Raw genomic sequence first — 23618 nt, 5'->3', positions numbered from 1 at the left:
TAAAAATAAAAAAACACTACAGAACACTATAGTTCTAATTAGGAGCCAAATGTTATTCTTGGCTACACAAGAATATCTGAAATTTGTCCTAAAAGTGCACTACCATTTAGAAGGCCTAAGTCATATTTTCCACTCCATAGTTCCCTGTTCCCACTGTCTTTACAGTTAAATGGTAGTGGATGACTCATGATGATCTTTGAAAAGTAGTATTCAGTAAAACTTCACTAATTCCTAGTGATCGCTGGGGTATGAATTACAAATTACTAAATGCTTTAAATTAGCAAATGCATGTTTAGATGCAACCCAACAGCAGAATAAATCATACAATGTGCTTTGTATTTTGACAATTTTATTTTATAATATTTCATAATGTGCTAGCTCATTTCTTCCAGTATGTTTTGGAGAAATTATTGATTTTAAGTAATGTGAGATCTCCGTATACCTCTTTCCTAATACATTTTGCTGAAAGAGGGAAACAGTCTACTATGATATATATTAATTTTAAAGCAGATGGATTAGCAATGTTAAAATTAAAGAAGTTCTACCATATTTAGAACCGATTTCTTCTATAAAGCCAAATTCAGACCCCATAGTATTTCACTGTTCTATATGAAATTATAATATGTATGTTTTATTAAGAAAGCTTCCTAACAGAAATAAAAGAAATCTGTGTAAAACACACTAATCCTTTCCTCATCCGTCAGATTGATGTCACAGAAAGAATATAGTTACGAGTTGGTTTCAGTTTCACTGGACACGTAGAATAACTCCACGGAGCAGGACTTCCATGGAGTTATTTCAAATATCTTCAGTTCTGAACCATGCTACAATTGGCATAACACCTAAGGTGGATTTACCCTGACCCACTTTCTGCACTGGGGGAGGCTAAAGAAGATGGCACAGAGCCACATACACTTAGCTTTATGGCACCTAGAAATTCCCCCATCCTAAAACTTCTATTGCTGTCCCATTATTAGCTAGAAACAAATGTTACACATAAACTGGTTTGAGCGACCAGAAACTGGTTTAAATATGTAACAGAACATAAGTTGAGTGCACATAAACCAGTTTCAAAATGGCCGAAACTGATTTAAGATAAACCTGCTCTGTAGCTGGAGTGGGGTGGGGGCGCAGCCAGACGCAGGCCAGGCATGGCCCTGAGGGAAAGGGAGCAGGGAGCAGGGAGGCGGTGCGTTGCTCCTACTCCCACTGCAGGACCACAGCCAGGGTCTGCCTGGCCGGGGTGCAGCAGCCCCTGTCGGGCATTCCCCCTCTTGCTGCTAAGCAGTGGCAGGGGGGCGTGCCCAGCCCCATCCACAGCCTGAAGCAAATGCGGAGAGAGAGATTTAATCTCCCCCTCCATCCTCTGTCTCCCCAGCGGCAGGGGTCTGCCTGGCTGGGTCCTGTCAGGCACCACCCCCCCAACTCCATCAGTGGGTGTGGCCAGAGTCTGCCTCATCTGCGGCTATGGGGCTAAGCTGGGCCAGCCTGTGGGCACCACTGAGAGTGAACACAGAGGGGCCAGCTGGGCCACAGGGTCAGGCCCTTCTCAGCAGGCTGCAGCTTGCGCTGATGCCATGGGAACCACACAGCCAGATTGCTCCTGGCTCCCCGTGCCCAGGTTGGGCGGTGCTGTCATGGAGCTGAAGCCAGCTGAGAAGGCTCCAACCAGGCCATGGGGGCAGGGCCCTTCCCAGCCAGCTGTGGCTCTGTGACAGCTGGGCCCAGCTGTTGGCTGGGCACCTGCTGGCTGTGCAACAGGCTGCCCGAGTTGGCTTGCAGGCACTGGCGGGTCCAGAACCCAGCAGCCACTGTTGACCCCCAGTTCTGTGCAGCACCTGGTGGCTAGAGCTGCACCACAGGCTGTGCACTGGTCAGGGTCAGCAGGGCTGTTCTGCCTTCCTCGTCTCCAGCTGCCACTGCTGCCCCTACCCCTGCCATGCCACTCTGGGTGGGCAGGCGGGAAGCTGCAGCCTGGTGGCTTCTGCAGCACCATGCAGCTCCAGGCAAGTGGAAGCTTCAGCCCGGCAGCTTCTGCCCAGCACATGGAGATCCATCACCAGAATGGCAGAGCTGTTCTGCTCCCCTCACCTCCAGCTGAAGTGTCCACCCACCCTGAGCTGCTCAGTATGGCGGGAGCCACAGGTGGAGGTGAGGGGAGCAGAACAGCCCTGCTGGCCTCAGCCAGCACACAGCTTTCCCTGGCCTTCAGTGACTCCTCCCACTCCTGCCCCTGCTGCACCGCTCCAGGTGGCAGTGAAGAGAGAAGCTTCAGCCCAGAGGCTTCTACCCAGAGCACGGAGATGCAGCTCCAGCTGCCTTCCACCTGCCTAATGCAATGAGCAGCCCCTGTGGATGGGAAGGAGAGGGTGGAAGGCAGCCAAGAGCTAAAGCCAGAGCTCCATGCACTAGGCAGAAGCCCCCAGGCTGAAGTTTCTTCTCTTCCCACACCACCACCACCTGGAGTAGTGCAGCAGGCACAAGAATGGGAGAAGGAGGAGCTACTGGGGGCAAGGGAAAGCTGCATGCTGGCTGGGGCCAACAGGGCTGTTCTGCTCCCCTCACCTCCAGTTGCTGCTCCTGCCATGCCTCACCTGCTCACAGTGGCACCAGAAGCTCAGAGCAGGCTGCCATGGGCCAGAGGCATGGGCAGTGGTGGGGGAAGGCAATGGACCATTGAAGCCCAGTTCAGCCTGGCCCCATGGCCCAGGGCATGAACAGCAACTAGGCTGTGGCAGCCTGCTCTGAGCACACAGCACCATCACAAGCAGGTGGCAGGTGACAGATGCTTCACCTCTGCCCACTGCACTGGCTCATTTTGTCTCTGTCACCATTGCCAGGAAAGGGAGGGGGCAGGGATTGGCACTCCAGTTGCAGTCTGCCTACAAAACACGGTCTCTGCACAAGCCTGGAAGGAGAAAGTTGTGGGTGCTGACCACCACCCCCTAGAGCTGCCCCAGTCTAGGCTGTGCTGCTGCAGTGGGAGGCAACAGTGAGTCCGGCTCCGAGATTTGCCCTGGCTCCTTGCCTTCTGCAGCCAGATCACATCCCCACTCGCCATGGCTCGCTCAATGCTCCTCCAAGGGACTTAGCCCAGGCACTGCAGCTTGGGCCCTGCCTGAGGGGATTTTCAGCATGGGATGGCACCAGTGCTGTGTCAGTGCCCACATAACTGCTGTCTGCAATGGGAGGATTAAGCCCCACCTCCATCTCAGGCTACCGAGGTCTGGCCTCACCCCCACTCCAGCCACTGAAGCAGCTGGAGCAGCGAACAAGTGAGAAGGGGTGGGAGGAACCCCTGGCAGGGGTTGCTTCCCCCTCTAGGGACACCCTGGCTAGGGTCTCTGCAGACCAGAGTTGGGGTTTAAACCCCTCCCCAATCATATGCAGTGGCTTGCCAGGGCCTGGCCATGCCCCGCGCCTCCCCCCCACCCCCGCCAGCTCAGCTTCCCTTCAGCCAAGGGCTTATTATAGTACCCCCTGGCTTCTTGCCTGAGCCACTGCAGGCATGTGCCTGCATTTCTGGAATCAAAAGTGAATGCCTATTCACTGGCAAATTGGTTCAGTCTACACAGGTTAGACTAACCTGCAAAGAACTAATCAATCCAGGCTTGAGCTTTTTGAATGTCTGTACATTCAAATCTTTCCCATTAGGGAAGATTTACTGATCATTTCTGTCCCCTGAGTTGTGCAAACACAGGTAGCATTTTAGTTTTGTATATCTCAGTCTCTAACCACAGGGCCAACATGCCTGCTTTCCTCTTCCAGAGGAAAAGGCATTCAGAGATCCAGTACAGCGTTCCACCTGGAAACCCATAAATAGAAATAAAGTAGCAACTAACTGGCTTTGGGATTTAGACTGATTAAGGCAGCCTACCACTGAGATTCTGAAGTTTGAGAAAGCATCCGCTGCTCACTGTAAAGGCTTTTCTACAAAAAGGTATGAATAGGAGAATAGATGACAGTAATGGAGAAGGGTCTCAGCTGGTATAAATTAGCACAGTCTCATTGAAGTCACTGGAATCATGCCAGTGGATACCAGCTAAGAACCTGGCCCAGTACATTCTATTGTCAGTACAATTCAGTAAAGATTTTATAAAGCCATGTTTTTAACTGTATAAACAACCTGGTACTGAGTTAATAGCTCAGTCTCAAAACACGTAAGCTCACAAGAATCTAAAGCCGTTCATCTGGTGGTAAGGTTTGTTTCTTTTTTCATGTTTTTTAATCTTCATAAAATTTTCACTTATGTCTTAATTTAGATTCCTAACCTCTGGAAGTCTACACTGCTGATGGACTGCTGATTCAGTACAACACAATTCCATTTCAGCAGATGAACTCCTGCTGTTCAATTCAGCACACACACGAGTCTGGTAAGGCAGCAAGTGTCTGGGGTTCTGATGGTATTTTATTTATAACTTGTTTCTTCAAATATTTTTTTTCTGTAAATGTATATTTACAATGACTTGCTGTCCTGCCTATGATCTTTTCCCATGTCTGTAGTAACCACTTATTTTTTCAATTGCTAATCCTTCTGACATCTAAATAAGGCAGAACTAAAGCGTTAACAATACTACCAATTTAAAGCAGCTTTTGCAATGTTGAGAGAAAGCCTTTGGTCATTTGTAAATCCTGGAAAGGAACTTAGAGAATGCTTTGTTCTCCTCACTCTGATCCAGAAGGTAAACTTCACCTATTCTTAAAATTTAAGGCTCTTCCATTTCCAGTGAGGAGGCAATAGCCATAAAGCAGCCTACAGTTGAATGGAGAGGAGAATGTCAGTACATGTAAGCCTGTGCAATGGCTGCAATAATTAGAAGACCCCCCCTTAGGGCTAAGGAGATTAAAGCTCAGGACCTCCATTGTTTCAGCTGGAGGTAGAAAAAGAGGCAAAACCCATTGTCCAAGTTTTACCAGTTTTAAAACATTTGTAAAGAGTTTTTTCCTTTGCCTTATTTGTTTTTATAAAGAAAAAGCCAAAGAAGAGCTGTGCCTTGGGAACAAATAAGGCAAGTGGAAAACAGACTACAACAATACAATGTTGTCACTGAGCATCTGGCAAACCAAATGAGTATAAACAGTACCTGTGAGTGAGAGCACTTGCAGGAAAATATTTTGTTGCATCCAAAATCCAATTCTGGTTGAGCAAAAGAATGACTTTTAATCAATCACCTGTATATTTTTATTTTTACTCCTCTTTACTCCTAGCACAACATGATAGAAGGAGAAAATAAATTATGGTTCCACACATCTGGGTTGCAGCAAAGCTTTGTCACTTGGCAAAGTTTTATGCTGCAAAATCCACTGATGTTACAAAAGCAGGACTCTACTAAAATAGTTCTTGGATTATTATGGTCAGCTGATTAAAGCAAACTTTCACTGGGTTTCAGCTGGAACTTGCAGGTTCTTATGGTCTGTTATACCCTGGATATGGCAAGTGTGACACAGGAAAGGATTTAATTGGTTGGGTTTTTAATAACAGGAACTAGCAGAATCAGGGAGTTGTTATGCATCTGGGATTGTTATTTTGATAATTTTATCGATATTAAAGCCCAAATTATAAACCATGCTAAGACCAAGGAAGAGGTTTGCAAAGCTGGAATTGTCATGCAGCAATCAAAGAGCTTAACTCTGATAGGTACAGGCCCATATATACAGGGTAGACCTACCTCTCAAATATGCTTCATTTGAGTCCCAAAGTTAACTGTGTTCCACACAAATTTTGGTTTTGAAAATAGGCAGGGATTGTTGATAGTGATTTACATCACAAATAAAGCATCATGAAATAGAGCTTATAGAAAGATTTGCTGTATGAAATGAAAAAATCCCACTGCATTTTATATTTTTACATAAATAATCCATTTGTGCCTCTCTTTTTGAGTTTTGGTTACACGCTACACCCCACACAAGGTCTTTGGCAGCTTAGACAGATGACTGCAGCCCTGCACTGTGTAAACATGAACACAATTAGCATCATTACTTAGGCAAAATGCCTCAGAAACTTCCCCAGACTGCCAAGGGAGTTTGCCAACTTCTATGCTCCTCTGCATCCCGTAGGGGACACCAGTAAAGGAATCTTGCATCAATCCCCATTTTGCTTACCTGCACAAGGCAGAACTTGGCCCTGAATTCTTAGGGTCAGTTCTGTGGCCATTCTTCCCACAGCTTTAGGATGCTGAGGAGGGGCAATCACAGCCTCCATGGACTGTCATCATTTCAGAGAATGCTCAGAGACATAAAGCCAACTCAAAATCGATAGTTCCCCCAACCCTCTGCATAAAAGTGTGCAAGAACATTGCACGCTCTAGCACCAGCCTTGCACGCTCTTGGCTTACCCAGGTGGGATGCTCCTGACCCCACCACCAGCTGCTGAAACTTAAAGCAGCTCTTACACAGTATGCTAGAGGCCATTTTGCCTGTCCCAGAATCGAAAACATAAATCATTGCTCAGGGGACCTTCTATTTCCCACCTGAGCTACATTACGCATAAACCTTTAGTCATTTTAACCCACTAACTACATTCCTCCTTTGAGAAGTTTTCCCTTGTGCCTCTTCAGTCCTAGCAGAGATAGTATAGATGGATTCAGAGATCCACTTAGAAAGGTAAGCAAACACTAAAAACTGTGGGCAACAGTGGAGAAGTGGATTAACCTGTTAAATTCAGTTAACGGGAAAGCCTGGAAGGTTAATTTCCAATGGTGAGATAGGTGTAAGGCAAGCAATTTTAAACAGTTAAATTAAACAGTATCTTTACAAATACTGTTTTTGAAGGGTAATCAGTGAGACCTCTGGTTTAGGAGGAAATAAATCAATTAGGCTGCCAACATAAAACCTCTGGAGCTTAGAGCACAATCAAGTGGTATGATTCCCACATTTGAAGCGACTCCCATGTATTATCATTACAATACCTAACACAAAGGGGAGATTGCATAAAATGTAAAATCTGAATTACAATTTTATGTTATTTTCACATTTATATCTACCTTGCTACTTCCACTGCTACTGCTTCCTGCTATCTAGGTCAGTATTTTATTTCCATTATTTTCTATACCAACTTTCTTGCATTTAACCTAGAATGGAACAAGAGCCATGGAAACAGCCCATCCTCCACACCAGCCAAGGAGAAAAGCATGGGCAAAAAGGTATGAACTGACAAGATACAAGAAGTAGAGGTGTACCAGTAAAGATTTTTCTTGGCTGATACTGATGGCCGATACTAACCAGCCATGTCAGCCAATACCAATCTGACTGCCAAGATGCAGCCTGGCAGCCTGGAGAACAGCATCCAGCTGGTAAGTCTGTTGTGGGGGAAGGGGCATGGCGAGGTAGATTGAGGCCCCCATGGTGAGGGAGGGAGTGGGGCTTGGGCAGGGACACAAGCAGGTCCTGCCCAGCCAGGCTGGGGTGGGACATGGGATGGAGCCACAGGTGGCTCATCTGGGGGACACAGGGAAGTGGGGTGGGGGGCACAGCTCCCTCCCACTGTGCACACCATGGGGGAGGCATGGGGGGGCATGTGCCCCCCAGATTTGTGCACAGGCCAAGGGTGGGCTGCCTGTTGTGGGCTCGGGTCCAGTGGCTTCACCAGCCTCTTCCCGGCTGCAGGGGCAGGGAGGGGTGGGCCAGGACTGCACTTGGTGAGGATGGGGATGGGACAGGCAGCAGCAGCGCTGGGAGCAGGGACTACAAGTTGGGGGCTACAGCAACTTCTGGGGTGACTGTACCCCACCCTGTAATTTCTACTCCCAGTGCTGCCCCTGCCTGCCCTGAGCACAGCCCCAGCCAAGCCCCCTGGCAGGAAGAGGCCAGCACAGTCTCTGGTCCTAAGCCCAGAGTGGGCAGCCCACCCTCATCCCATGCACAAGTCTGGGGGGCACATGCCCCCTCCATGCCTTCCCTGGGGTGCATGCAGTGGCAGGGAACTGCTTTCTCTCTCCCTACCCCACTATGCCTCTTGGACTAGCCGCCCATGGCTCTGCCCCGTGTCCTGTCCTGGCTGGGCAACACCTGCCCCTACCCGAGCCCCACTTCCTCCCTCACTGTGGGGGCCTCGATCTGCCCTCCCCATGCACCTTCCCTCCACAATCTTACTGGTCAGATACTGCTCTCTTAGCTGCCAGGCTGCATTCCTAGCTGCATGCATGCTGTGGCTCCGTGCATGCACCCGGCATTTATCAGTGTCATTATCAGTCAAAAAAAACTGATTGCCAATAATGTCAATTTTCCTTTTATTGGTACTGATCCGATATGGACCAATATATCAGTGCTCCTCTAATAAAGAACATAACATCTGCAGGAATTTCACCTACTACCCTGAATCTCTGAAATCTGCTGAAGTCACTAGGCAGGGTTATCCAAAAATCAGCTGAACTTTTTTTTTCTTTTTTCTTTTCTATTATGCTTGGCTGCGCTGTTATATTTTAAAACCCAATCACTGGGCAAGAAGGGCCATTTAATTAGATGTGCTACTATATTCTGGAAGGAATAATAATGTTCCTTTGCACCTTTGTAGCCCCTTTTTGTCCACAGATAAAAAACCTATTACTGAAGATCTTTCTTATCCATGGTTTTATAAATGGTACACAGAAGCAAAGAGAGGTTACGTTATGGCCAGTTGCCTGCTGAGGACAAAAAGCAGGTTTCCTGATTCCTGGGTTAGGACTCACTTCACTAGATTAGAGGTTCTAAAATTTAGTGTTCAGTGATCCACTGGTGGCCTGCAGATCATCCAGTGATGATTTGCAGAGTGTTGTCTGTTTACAGGATCATGGCTTTCTGCTGTGTATCCAACTGTTTCTACTGACATACAGATCTTTCATTGCAAATGAGATCCTAGAAGCTGCAAAAACAGCTAGAAAGAAGAAGCAGGAACAGCTTAGCTGGTGGCAACTGTTGAGAAGAGGAAACAATATCCCCTCAGGGATAACAGATGCTAGAATGACTGGAATTGTCAACTGCCAGGGCAGTCAAATAATTAGGAAAGAGAACAATAGCATTGTCCACTATCAGTCAAAATTCATGAGTCAAGGCCACCCAGACATAAGACTGTCAACAAAATTAGCATTAGAGATATTAGTATTAGTACTGTGATTAATAATAATTAATATTCTCATAACTCCAGGATCAAATTTAAGGGAAAAAATCCAAAATAAATTAAAAAAAAAATAATGCAGGACCTATATTAATATTGCAAGAACTGGCAAAAATTGAAGGCAAGTTAGAAGGTCAGTCCAAGGATTGACATCAAAGTGAGGATAGTGGAAAAATATAGATGGAAGGAAGAAATAAAGGAAATGTGGAACGTGTTTAACTGTTTTCATAGAGGACAAAACATTTAATACAATGAAATTGGGAATATGCATAAATACTTTGATAATAAGACTTCCACAAGTAAGAAGCTGATATAATTGTGGTTTGCCAACATAAACAGAAATATAAATAATCTACACAACTGCAAACAAACGAGGAGATCCACACAATGGAAAAGTACTCCTCTATTGCACTATACACCTAGGAAAGGGACCTTCTGGGTCATCGAGTCCAGTCTCTTAATATCAACAGCAATTATATCCCTTACATCCCATCTCAGACTCATTTTGCTACACTAACCAGGCTAAGCTCTTCTTACTTCCTCTCATAAGATGGGCATTCCATACTTGTGGTCATCTAGTAGCACTTTTCTGTTCCTGTTCCAATTTCAGTCCATTTTTCTTGAACATTATAGACCAGAACTGCGTATAGTATTCCAGCCAAGGTATCACCATTGCCTTCTACAATAGCTTAACTTCTTTTCTTGCCTTTAAAATAAAATACCTGAGCAAGCTTTTAATATTTATTATGATATTCTTTACAATCTACCTCATCTTCACTTTTGGCAATTCTCAATTTGTCCTTGCATGTTTTGATCTCTAAAACACAGTTCTCCAATCTTATGGGTCCTTCCTTATCATCTAAGGGGTCTGCTGCTAGATCCTTTTGTTAAGCAGGTGATTGCAAATTCTTTGTTGTATGTAGAACCTGCTCTCTCCTCTACTTCATCATATTTTTAAAAACTAAATGAAACTCTACCATGGCTGTTGCATTTTCCTATCCATTAGTTCTACCAGGCAACACTTCTAGCATATATTGCTTCCATCAGGAGCCACTCTTGGCTAATGTGCAACCCAAATTTCTGCACCTAGTCATCTTCAAGTCTGCCATAATTTCAGGTTTCCTCCCTTGCTGTTACCATTGCCATGGTTGCACACCCACACACCTGTACCAACACAGTACAACCTTCCCCACATACCAACCTCAATAACTACAGACCCCAAATAAACAAATGCCCAAATAGCAGACACAAAGATTGTTCCTCCTTCACACTGTATAAGTCACTTGCAAAATCTGCTGCTCACTTGCTCCCACTAAGTTCAGGTTTCTTGACTTCTAAAACTTTTTGCCTGAGTCATTTTTTTTCCATTTGCTCATTCCCCTGCCCCAAAGACAGATAGTCTTGTGGTTAAGGCATGCAAATAGTAGGTAGTAAATTTGGGTTATATTCCTAACACTTCCTCAGCCAGCAAGAAAGTCATTTCACTTCTCTGTGCCTCAGTTTCCATAGGTCTAATATGAAAGTTATTATATCTTCCTCACAGAAGCCTTGTCAGGTGAATTTGTCTGATTTGACTGATATGTGATCAGGATTTCCCTGCTAAAATGTATTAAGTAAAAATTTCATAGTTTCTAGGGTCAGAAGGGACCTGAGCAGATCATCAAATCTGACCCCCTGCCAGGGCAGGAAAGAGTACTGGGGTCAAATGACCCCAGCAAGGTGTTCAGCTAGCCTCCTCTTAAAAACCCCCAGGGTAGGAGCCAGCACCACTTCTCTTGGAAGTTGGTCCCAGATCCTAGCCGCCCTGACAGTGAAGTAGTGCTTCCTGATATCTAGCCTAAATCTACCCTCTGCCAGCTTGTGACCATTATTCCTGGTCACTCCTGGCAGTGCTCGGGGGAGCAGGGACTTCCCCAGTGCCTGCTGGTCCCCCCCAGACTAGTTTGTAACAGGCAACTAGATCCCCCTTCAGCTTTCTCTTGTGGAGGCTGAACAGGTTCAGGTCCCGTAGCCTCTCCTTGTAGGGTCTGATACCTAATATTTAGGAACTTTCTACTGACTTCATTGGCCACTAGACCACATCTTAAGTGAATGGTATTATTACAAGCTATTATTATACTGTTAAATCATAACTGTAGATTGTACATGTAAGCCAATAAATAAATAAGCACAGGATTGTAAAAAGCCTGACCAAATTCCCTCCCCCTCCAAAAAAATTCGAATGCTGGTTTACCATGGTATGTTCTTTATTTGTGAGCAATATAAATAAGGAAACAACTGAATATGTTTAATAACTACAGATTCAAAGATGGTATCTTCTATCCATACCTCAAATAAATATTTATATGACAATTTAGAGCTCAGTGCTACCACACTGAAATCAAAAGAACTCTGGATATTGACTTTGATGAGAATAGGCTCTTAGGCCATGTCCCTACATGCAGGCACATGCAGTTTGTGGCACCACAAACCTCTCTGTGGCACCACAAATGTTCAAATGTGCCCTGCACTGCAAATTTGTAGAGCAGGGCCAAAATTTGCTACCAGGATTTCCCGGTAGCAAAAAAAAAAAAAAAGGAGCAAAAAGCAATGGTGTGCCAGCACACACAGAAGCTGGGCTGTCCAGGCAATGCTCTGGTTGCCAGCCAGGCTTCTGTGCTACTCAGCCTGTGCCCCTGCTGCTCCAAGCTACCAGGTAAGACTGCTGGGGCCAGCTAGCTCTCCTGGCTGAAGAGCCTGGAGGAGGTGGGTGAGGGAAGTTTGCTTGTTGTGAGACAATTTGTCCCACAATGAAGCACACATGCAGGGGTGTGCACTGCGGCAAGTGTACTGCTGCAAGCACACGCCCCTGCATGTCTGGACGCGCCTTAGTGGTTAAAAACACTGGTTCTGTATACTTCCCATTTTATTTGCAAGGCTTATGTTATATTGTTGTTTAATAACATAGAAGCCTGATTCTCTTAACTTAAAAAAACAAGGTCACATGGAGTTGCCATGTAGCTTGTGCAAATGACTATGTATGTATAAAAATAGTTGGTTAAACACTAACTGACCATTTGTACACAAATATCAAATTTGCATGTGTATTTGTGGCAACTGCACATACAAATCAGACCTGCAATTACTGGCATTTTTTTCCAGGCAGCCTTAGGCTTCTGAGGTTTTGAAAAAATCAGGCCCTAAAGGTTTTGTAGTTTACTTTCAGTGACAAGTTGTGAGTGTTCCAGTTTTGTATATACTGACTTGGGACAAATGAATATTCTGCAGAGACCTCGCTCTCCTTTCTTTCAAATTACCTCTCTTTCCACACACGTGTTTCACCACTGGCAAAATGTATTCATTTGACGAACACTGGTTTCAATGGACTTTATATACCCACTAAATCTTCATGAAAGGTTGGAAATAGCCATTCAAATATAAATATAGTTCTCTTTTTTATACAAGCTAACTCAGTAGACCCTACGCAGTTAATTTTATGGGTGCCTAATTTTATGGGTTCAAGTGAAAACCAAACAGTACAGCTGTCTGAGTTTACTTAACTACCCTTGCTGATGGGGGAACATAAATGTGTACTGAAATCATCTTTCTAGGGAACATCCATTCAAATTAACAGGACAACAACAAATGCCTGGAGTAGAGAGCCAGATCCTGAATTAGTACACCATAGACTTCCATTGATTTCAACACAACAATGCTGATTTACACCAGGTAAATCTAGAATCATATGTTCAGCAATTTCTGAGCAGTGTATTAAATTTTATTAGATGTATCTGGTATGTTATTCAGTACTAAGCACACAACATTTAAAGAGTAGTAATAAATAATAAAGATAGAAACTTTGATTGTTTATATACAATATCTTTCCCCCAGAAAGATTCCAGAGTGCCTTATAAACTACATCCACCATTTTAAGGGTATTAGATCTATACTGAGTAGAAAGGGTGGAATTTTAATCACTAGTAAGCATTCCCTAATGCTTTGCCCAAACATACAGAATTTTACAATATACAGGGTTTTCAGTCAGAAGTACATGTATTCCTGGGGCTACTTGAGATGGCCTCAGGAGAAACTCGGCAGTGGGTGCCGCCACTGCCCCCCCCGGCCCCCGTCTGGTTGCCAGGGGCCTCCTGCTTTCTTGACCGGCTGCCGGGAGTATGCAGACCCGAAAAGGTTGAAAACCCCTGATCTATAGGATTGAAAGCTAGTCTGATGTACATATCTACACTATTAAAGGTGTACACCAAGGAGTACAACAGGGAAATATGCCATGTCTGCTTTGTGTTATGTTCCACCCCAAACTGATGCAACTGTGGATGCTGGGCTCCACAATTTAGAAGGATGCGGAGAAGCTTGAAAGAGTCCAGAGGAGAGCCATGCACATGATCAGAGGGCAAGAGAAGAGGCCTTATGAAGAGAGGCTGTGAGCCATGTGCCTCTTCAGCCTGGAGAAGAGCAGTCTCAGGGGTTACTTGGTAGCAGCCTATAAGTACATAAGGGGTGTGCATCAGCATATGGGGAAACACCTGTTCACCAGAGCACCCCAGGGGATGACAAGGTCCAACTGTCACAAACTCCTGCAAGACTGTTTTGGGCTGGACATAAGGAAAATCTTCTTTACTGTCTGAGCCCCCAAGGCCTGGAAGAAACTCCCCCCAGAGGTGGTGCAAGCACCTCCTCTGGACACTATCGAGAAACATTTGGACATTTATCTTGCTGGGATCCTTTGACCCTAGCTGACTTCCTGCCCCTTGGGCAGGGGGCTGGACCTGTTGATCTTATGAGGTCCCTTCCAGCCCTAATGTCTATGAAATCTATTAAATCAATGTAGCTACCTTAGGGTAGTGCTTAGAGACTACATTACATTGGTATCAGGATGTAGCATATTGAACAAGTCTGCCGTGCTTTGATGCAGTACTTCCAGGCAAGGTCCTTTGATGGCGTAGTCATATACTAAGTCATCAATTTGTTTTATTATATCAAATTTCTACTGCATCTGGATATACATATACAGTTAAGACAGCACTTAAAAAAAAAATGAAATAGCATATATATTATTTTTTGAACAATAATACTCAAACCATTATTTCTTTTCCTTTGGCATTTTAAAGTAAAGTACCAATAGAGCTGTATAGACACTGACTCCCTAAATTCCGCAAATAAGGCTATACATCAGATGTTTGATTAAATAACACCAAGGTACACCAAAATGATATATTAGACATTTTAAAGAACATTGTACAGTCTTAACAGAGCTTATGAAAAATCGTAGCCCATGATATGATTTCTAGTAATAGATACCAAAGTTTGGTTTGGATTTGATCATTTGAGTTAATGTCTGTGGAATTTTCAACCACATCCCACATCGTGGTTTTGCAAGAGGTACTTCCTTTGTGCCTGACATAGCCATATAGCTGTCACTACACATTTTATTGGAAGACCCTGTAAGATGCTGGTTCCTGGCTTAGATTGCACTAGGTTTAGCATGTCAGATGACAGTATAGCATGTCCTATTGTGTTCCAGTGATAGGATATCTTTTTCTTATTATAAACTGTCTACTACAGACCCCCTTCCCAGGGTCAAGACCTTGCCCAGGAGTTTGCCAGGGAATTGGCTGAGGCCATGCGCTCCCGGTGCATGGTTGTCATGGAGACTTTAACTACCCAGACATCTTGTGGATGCGCTCAGCCAAATCCGAGCAGTTGCAAAGCTTTCTCTTGTGTGTGGATCACCTCTATCTGACGCAGGAAGTCTGTGGGCCAACCAGAGGTAAAGCACTGCTCGACCTCGTACTGGCAACCGGAGACAACCAAATCAGTGACCTACTGATCAAAGGGAAGCTGGGTGAGTGACCATGAGCTGATCACCTTCACCATCTGCCATAAAGCTGGCAAGTCAGTCAGTAAAACAGAAGTCCTCAACTTCAGGAAACCTGACTTTGACAAACTAAGGAGGCTTGTCAGTGAGGCCCTAAAGAGCCAAAACCCAAAGGGGAGGGGAGTTCAGGACAAGTGGCTGCTCCTCAAGGGAGCAATCCTGGACGCACAAGCAAAGTCTATCCCGTCTCAGAGGAAAGGCAGCAAAAGGGCACAGTGGCCCACTTGGCTCTCCAGGGAACTGGCAGTCCTCCTGAATCTTAAAAGGAAGACTTACAAAGGATGGAGGACTGGAACCACCGCCAAGGAGGAATACTCTGCTTTAGTCCGGACCTTCAGAGAGCAAACCAGGAAAGGCAAGGCTGCAATGGAACTCCAGCTAGCTACAAATATCAAGGACAATAAAAAGTCCTTTTTTAGATAAGTGGGGAGCCAGAGGAAAAGCAAGGGCAAATTGGACCCCTGCTAAACCGGTGCCCATGAAAAAGCAAACTTGCTCAACGGGTACTTTGAGTCAGTTTTTAACCAGTCCCATGGGACACCCCTGCCCACTGTGGGTCAGGGAGGCCTGGGTGAGAGAGATTCCTTGCCCTCCATCGAAGTTGACCTTATGAAGAAACACCTTGACAGGCTGGATACCTTAAAGTCAGCTGCCCCTGACAGTTCACACGGAAGGTTACTCAAGGACCTGGCAAGCAACATAGCCCAGCCTCTGGCATGGATCTTAGAGAACTCCTGGTGCTCTGGTGAAGTGCCTGAAGATTGGAAGAAGGCCATTGTGGTGCCTATTTTCAAGAAAGGGAGGAAAGTGGATCCAGCAAACTACAGGCCCATCAGCCTGACCTGTATCCTGGGAAAGTTCTTGGAAAAGATTATCAGAAAGGCCATCCTTAACAGACTAGCTGACAGCAATATCCTGAGGGATACCCAGCATGGGTTGGTTGCGGGTAGGTCTTGCTTGACCAGTCTCATTTCCTTTTATGACCAAGTGGCCTATCACCTGGACAAGGGGGAAGAGATTGATGTTGTACATCTTGACTTTAAAAAAGCTTTTGAGCTGGTATCCCATGATCACCTGTTGGCAAAACTGGCTAACTGTGACCTCGACCTCACCACGATCCGTTGGCTGGGGAATTGGCTCTGCAGTATGACCCAGAGGGTGGTGGTTGACGAAAGCCAATCATCTTGGTGCACAATCACCAGAGTGGGGTTCTTCAAGGGTCTGTCCTAGGGCCTATACTGTTTAACATCTTCATCACTGATGTAGACATTGGTGTCAGAAGCGGACTGTCCCAGTTTGCCGATGATACCAAACTCTAGAGTAAAGCATCCACACCTGAGGACAGGAGGGTGATCCAGGCAGATCTTGACAAGCTCATGAAATGGGCTGATGAGAACCTGATGGCGTTCAACACCAAAAAATACAAGGTTCTCCACCTTGGGAGGAAAAACCTGCAGCATCCTTATAGGCTTGGCAGTGCTACTCTGGTTAGCACTACAAATGAAAGCGAGTTGGGGGTAATGATTGACCACAAGATGAACATAAGCCTTCAATGCGATGCTGCAGCTAGTAAAGCAAGCAAAACGCTGGCTTGCATCCATAGATGCTTCTCAAGCAAATCTCAGGATGTTGTTCTCCCATTGTACTCAGCCTTGGTAAGGCTGCAGCTGGAGTACTGCATCCAGTTTTGGGCTCCACAATTCAAAAAGGATGCAGAGAAGCTTGAGAGAGTGCAGAGAAGAACCATGCACATGATCAGAGGTCAGGAAAACAGACCTTATGACAAGAAGCTGAGAGCTATGGGACTCTTCAGCCTAGAAAAGCGAAGGCTCAGGGGTGATCTGGTGGCCATGTATAAGTTTATCAGGGGTGCTCATCAAGATCTGGGGGAACGTCTGTTCACCAGATCACCCCAAGGGATGACAAGACTGAATGGTCACAAACTCCTCCGTGACTGATCCAGGCTGGATATAAGGAAGAATTTCTTTACTGTCCGAGCCCCCAAGGTTTGGAAAAGGCTGCCACTGGAGGCGATTCAAGCACCCATTATGAACACCTTCAAGACACATTTGGATGCTCATCTTGCTGGGATCCTATGATACCTGCTGACTTCCTGCCCCTGGAGCAGGGGGCTGGACTCGATGATCCTCCAGGGTCCCTTCCAGGCCAAATGTCTATGAAATCTATGAAATAATTTGTTTCACTGAATACCAACAATGTTCTCCTGCACAAGCATTTAAAAAGACACCATTCCTGTTTGTTGTGCTTACAATCCAGTAAAACCAATGACAGCTCGTACATACAGTTTACTGCAGGGGTTGTCAACCAGGGGTATGTGTACCCTGTGGGGTACTTGAGAAAGCCCTGGGGGGTCTGTGCGGACAGGTGGGGACAGAGTACTGCTGTGCAGGTGCGCCCCTCCCAGCCAGACGCGGGGAACAGGGGAAGCTCCCACATGGTAGCTGCTGCCACTCTTCATTCAGCCATGCACCAAGCCCCACCCCTGCTCCGCATCCAACCGCCTGGGGTACTCTGCTCCAAAATGGTTGAAAACCCCTGGTTTACTGAATATCATAGGGTAAGATAAGTGGTGCAGGAATCCTACAGAGATTATTTTTTAGAAGTTCTGAAGAAGCAACACAGCCTAAGGAGAGATATAAAGTTGATGAGGCAAATTGTAAAGCTGGTGAGGGAAATTATTTAGTGAACATGGGAGGGAGATTTTCCCAGGTGTAAAGGGAAAACTCAAAAAGCAAGAAGAGGAAGGTAGAAGAATACAAATTGCTGAAACTCTTGGGCTAGGCACAGACATTCAAAAATCCCAAAGCGGAATTGATCTAAGTGACATGGTTTTCTGTAAGTGGCATAGCTTAGATTGATAGCAAACAGAACACACATCTGCATTTGGTGGGAGGGAGGGAGGGCAAATCTTAGACTGGGTTCTGCCGTTTTAAACAAGTCTGTGTGCTGAATTTCTGTTCTGTTATGTGTATAGACTGGTTTTGTGTGCCAAACTTCTGTTTTGTTATGGATGTAGATTGGTTTCTGATCACTTATACCAGTGCAAGTGTAATGTCTGTACCTGGCCTTGGGAAGAAAAAGGTGAACAAAAGTAAAATGGAAAAAAAAAGTGGCAGGCAGGTAGTTAGGAGCAGATCCATCACAGGATCAAAGATATTAACCCCATTCAGTCCCCTCTGACATTCTAGTAATGGTTCTTTCCAGATTAACTGGGATCACTGCTAACTGCAAATTCAATAAATGAAACCTTACCATCAACAGCCAATGAGAAGGTGTTTTGTGTGTCTTCAACTCCATACATGACCTCACAACGGTACACACCTGCATCGCTTGCACGTAGTTTATCAATAGTTAATGAAGCATTACCAGTGCCCTCTGGGTAGGTTGGAACAGACACTCTGTCTTTGTAATTTCGGCCTATTTTGATGTTCCCATTTTGGGTCACCAAGACAGTGATGTCTTTAGGGTCTTTTCCACTTCTATCCAGCTCAATCTTTGACCATTTGATTCGAAGAAATTCATTTGTATTGTGGAAGCTGGGAGACAAAGTGGGCAAAGTTGGAAAGAGGCAAGGTAGGATTGCTCTTCGAGATAAGGATCCCTGTACATGGATTTTTTTGTCCACTTTAACTAGAAGAAGAAAGGGGAAAAAAACAGGGAAAAAAATGTTAGTTATTTGCAAGCCAATAGAATAAAAATTCAATTTATTTCACCATATTATATATATAAATTATTCTTTCCACTAAGTTTCTCCAACTGCTCATTCTTCTTTATTATTATTTCCTTGATAACCTCAAGCTTTAACATATTTCAGAGCTAAAATATTTAGGATGTTACAGCAAAGGGTGAAATAAAGAACACAGAAAGTCCTTACTTGGCTCAAGACTTGTGATTATAGGACTTTTATCATAGTTTTATGACATCTCCAGCTGCAAACACTTTACAGTAAAATGCTTCCACTCAACTATATCCTTAGGGGAAAGTTGGCTACTGTTCATCCAACCTGCCTATAGTGTGTGTCTGGAGAAAAGATTTCTGTTCACTACCATTACACACCAGCTCTTAATCCTCATTAAGTTATTAAGTATGGTTCAATAACATTAGGCACACACACAAGAAAATATTTCTTTCTGTTTCCAGTGGCCTGCACTCTAGCTTTTTGTCTGAGATGATGATCATTAAATCCACTATGGTTCTCAGAGTTTATAAAAAGAATACCTGCAAATTAATATTGACCACTAGCAGAATGAAGCAAAAAAAAATAACTACCAATCATGGAAATTATCTAGCTCTGTATATATTAACTGTCAAATATGTTCTGCATGCTTATATTTTGGACAGTTTTAAAAGGAAGACAGGCAAGTGTTAATGGTTAAGTATCTATTGGTCTAGGTTTTGATATCATGCTCATCCTGGTATGAGAGGGTCTTGGCTTTATAGACAGGCAGCACGCATGATGATTAAGATTCAACTCTTCACATCATAAATTAAAAAATAAACAAGTGTCCTTCAGAAATTAATGCCTATGAACCTATTTCTAAAGACAGAAAGACAAAGCCAGTTCACATGTGATGACTAGAAAGGTAGGGAACTCCTAGGGTGACTAATTGATGGAAAGGGTTTATTAATAAGAATCAGATTCACGTGTCCGTGCTCATGCTGAGTAATAACTTCTGCCACAAATAATCTGACTGAAATTTAGAAAGATATTTGGTGAATAAGGTGCTATTCAGCCTGAGTAGGAAAATATTTCTCCAATGATAGCAATCAAAGCATCGAAATGAAAAGGGCATGATCTTAATTTGCAATTTTACACTAGGTGAACAATTCTAGTTCTGATTCTTCATTCCTTTGCCCCAGCTTAGTGTTAGTGAAACTGCACCAAGCTCTAGTAAAGCAAAAATGATGCAACAGAATGAAGAATCTGGCCTACCAGTTTCAGTGGAGCTGCTATCAGATTATATAGGTGTGAGACTAGATTCAGTTTCAAAATATGTAAAATTTATTTTGATGTCTTGTTGCCTTAAAAATGTGTATCTTCATTGTAGAGACTATTCAAAAGAATAATTACCTCATTATGTTTCTTCTACCTGCCTGCCAGAATTTCAGTAAACTTCAGAGCTACTTTGTTCTGGCTACAGTAATTTGCAATATTACATTGAACCCTGAGGAGATTTCCTCTCTTTAAAAATGGTATCCGCACATTCAACAGACTGAAATCTCTTGGCAGCAAACATGTAAGCATGATATACAGGCTAAATCTATCCTAATCTAGGACATTTTAGAATGGAAGGAGACTATGTAGCCACAAATGCACTCTATCTATTTCACAAAGTAAGTATCTCAAAGACTTTTATAATAAGAGTGCTCTGTTCTGACTTGCAGGCTAATCAGCGTAAGTCTGTTATTAAATAAAATGGGGTTTAAAAATAAATAAATAAAACTACTTTTCCCTTTGAAAGGAAAAAAAAAGTTTGGCAAAGAAACCCGGGTTAAGTAATGCTCCTGCTCTAGTCTAAAATCTCTATTTCCTGTGACAGTCCAAGTATGATTTATTGTCCAATGCAGAAAGCAGTCATTTGTCATCTTTTTAACCCTTACCGCCTTTTTGCTTCTTCAGCATTTTCTCTGTAGCTGAAAGCACAAAGTTGTGTCTCTTCCCAAGATACTATGCATGCCACTTTGCAGACTATTCCTTAGGATGGGTGGAGCCAGCAAAACATGGGGAAAACAGGAGGTCATAACAGAGTAGAGCAGTTGTTGTCAACTGGAGGTACGCGTAACCCTGGGGGTATTTTGAAAGGTCCTGGGGGTATGCAGGGGTGGGCAGGGACGGAGCATTGTTGCCTCACAGGAGCAGGGCCAGGGCCAGGCGAGAGTAGTGATGCTCTTCTGTGGGCCACACAGGTGCTGTGCTGCTGCTGCTCGCCAACCCCCATCCCCCTCTGCCATCCAGCTGCTTGCCACCCCCCCACCCCACAGGACACTTATTAAGAAGGGGGCCACTGGGGGTACACTTAGTAAATAAGGTTGAAAACCCCTGGAGTAGAGCAAGTAGGTCAAGAAAAGTTCTGCAACTGTGTTTGACCACATGCTGAAAAGACAGATATCTGCCAGTTTTCCTAGGTCAACAAATAGCTTAGAGCTGACCAATAGGAGGTGCTAGTGAGCCCAGACGTCTCTTTCTCCTTTTGCCTAACTGTACATCCTCTTGGTAAGATCAAAAATATTAACATCCTCATCTATGTGATGAAAAGAAACATGATCCTGAAACCACTTGAATATCTGGTGAGAAATATAAGTATTTTTTTCCTCTGCTAAATGACAGAAATAACTCTTCAACGCAATTTGCTCACAGAGGAAACATTGCCAATAGAGAAAAACACATAGTAGCTAAGTCTAAGTCATCTAGCCACAAAGAATCATATCCTGACAAACCTCCCAGGGAAGTCAATGTGAGATTCTCTTGGACTAGGACTGTGAGATCAGGCCCAAAGGAGTACAACACAGCCCAATGATAGTGGCCTCAATTAATATTATGAGGCACAAGAAATTTTGTGGCCACATTATGTCTCTGTGCACATTGTATCACAGTCCCCGTGTTTGGGAGATTGGAGGCACTGCTCCTCCTTGATGTCCCAAGGTTGTACAGTACCCCAACTAAAGTTAGGAAGGGGCAGGGCAATGGTTGTGACCCTCATTAGTGTTCTCTGATGGACCAGGACTGTCCAACTGGCAGCCCACAAGCAGAGGGATTAAGTTGTAGCCCCCAGGCTGCTGTTCAGCTGTTATTACTCCTTCATAGGGGTGGGGGAGGAATAACAGGGAAATGCAGTGTGGGGAACAGAGGGTGGGTCTGGGACAAACATGAAGTGCAGCAGCTGGTGAGGGTGTGCACATGGGTGCACAAAGCAGCGGCAGGCGAGTCCACGTGGAGAGCAGCACAGGGGCCTATCATTCACCCTGGAGCATCCCACATGGTATGCAGCCCTTGCAAGGCATGCAGCTCCCAGTCACTTGAGCAACACAGTGGGTAGGAGGCTGCATAATCCAAACCATTAGTGGAATCTTTCCATCTATCACAGCACTGGAGGTAGGATTATACCCAAGTGCTCCCCTTGATGTTTTAACGTGGGTCTCAGTAGCACGTGTTTTAATGTTGCTTTCAGTAGCCATGGTCTCAGTAGCACAATCTGTCCATAATGTAATAGCAGTCCTCCATATAAATGATAAATGAAAGCCAGTTTGTTTTTCTCTCTGACAAGCTACATGTGACATTCTTCCTCCATCTGTTTATGCAACCTCATGAGCAGGATCATGTCATAGGAAAAATCACAGTTTGACCTCTATTTTGTGGATTTCTTGGAGCTCCCTTATTTTATATTACATCTATCTATCTATCTATCTTTAGATAGATAGATAGGTAGATAGATAGATAATTTCTTAGGAGGGGCAGGGCAGATTTTGGTGCGAGTTTTTAATAGTTGCTGAACAGTTTTGTCTAGAAACTGTTTTAATGTCCTACTAGTCAGGGAACTAGTACAATGCTGCCAGACAGTTAAAAGAGTTTCTGGGCTGCAAAATTAAAGGGGATGTAGTTAAAGGCAAGGAGCTCACTGAGGCTATAAATTCTGCAACCCTGCCTCCTGGAGCTCTCCAACAGAATTTCCTTTTTGTAGGCTTCTACCTGGAATAAAGCTGTTTTCCTTTGTCTGTTCAACAGAATTCCAGCCAGCTTTTTTTTTTTGGTTGGGTCTTGCCTCAGGTGTTCCTAGTCTACAAGCTGAGGTTGTAAAGTCAGCCCCTTATCAGTGAAGTATGGCTTAATCTCTTTCCTTTGAAGCTGGACACAAACTATTTATTCCCTGTCTGAGAACAAAATTCCTTTCTCTATATATTCCCACACAATTGTTACAGTTGCAACAGTTGTGAATCACTACACATTTACATGAAACGTGATTAACTTTAACGCTGCATTGTTGTATTGGGCTAACAATAAACATAACACCATTGGGATGGGACAAAGAGGCCTCCATCCAAAGTGAAGGAATTTTCTACATGAGAAGACATTGTTAAAAGAATAATCTTGCTATATAATAAAGCTGTAAGCGAACAGAAACACTGATACTGAGTAATCAGACAAAAATGTATTCTCAGAGAATAAAAGATTCTATTTATTTGAAGCCAGGTTTACAGGGGGGAGAATAATTAAATTCTTTTCTCAACAGCCTGACTGCATGTATTCTATATAGTCCAGTCAATCAACAGCCATACCAAACATCTATGAAGTCATATGCTTTATTAATCTGTTCTTTTTTAAATGAGCCTGAGAGGACTCTGTTCATTAGCTTTAAATCTTTTAAGAAGGGAATTCAGCACTTAAGAATATAACATGTCTAGATTGTTAAAATGAAATTTAAAAAAATCAGGACTACTTGCAAGAACTTGTATGGCACTTTGACAATGGAGGTAATAAATTGAATCCCAACAAAAAACCTTCTGTGTTCGTACCAGATGGTTTGTGGTCTGAGCTAGTACAGTAAAGAGAAGGAGGATGTAAACCAGGCATAGAATATGAAAGGATCAATTACTTCTCATACTCTGCCAGTAAATCATAGAAAACCAGGCAAA

General features: G+C 44.1%; 1 protein-coding gene across 1 annotated transcript in view; it reads right to left on the bottom strand.

Annotated features, from left to right (window-relative positions):
* Positions 1–23618, bottom strand: part of VCAN (versican) — a 153414-nt gene that overhangs the window by 111335 nt on the left and 18461 nt on the right. The window contains exon 3 of the mRNA XM_090038210.1: positions 18240–18617. Coding sequence (XP_089894336.1) covers positions 18240–18617 — 378 coding nt within the window. The remainder of the gene's footprint in view (positions 1–18239; positions 18618–23618) is intronic.

Source organism: Crocodylus siamensis, chromosome 3 (assembly GCF_052110815.1).
Source record: "Crocodylus siamensis isolate JL-2025a chromosome 3, ASM5211081v1, whole genome shotgun sequence".
NCBI classification, from domain to species: Eukaryota; Metazoa; Chordata; order Crocodylia; family Crocodylidae; genus Crocodylus; species Crocodylus siamensis.
This window is presented reverse-complemented; position numbering and strand designations above follow the sequence as displayed.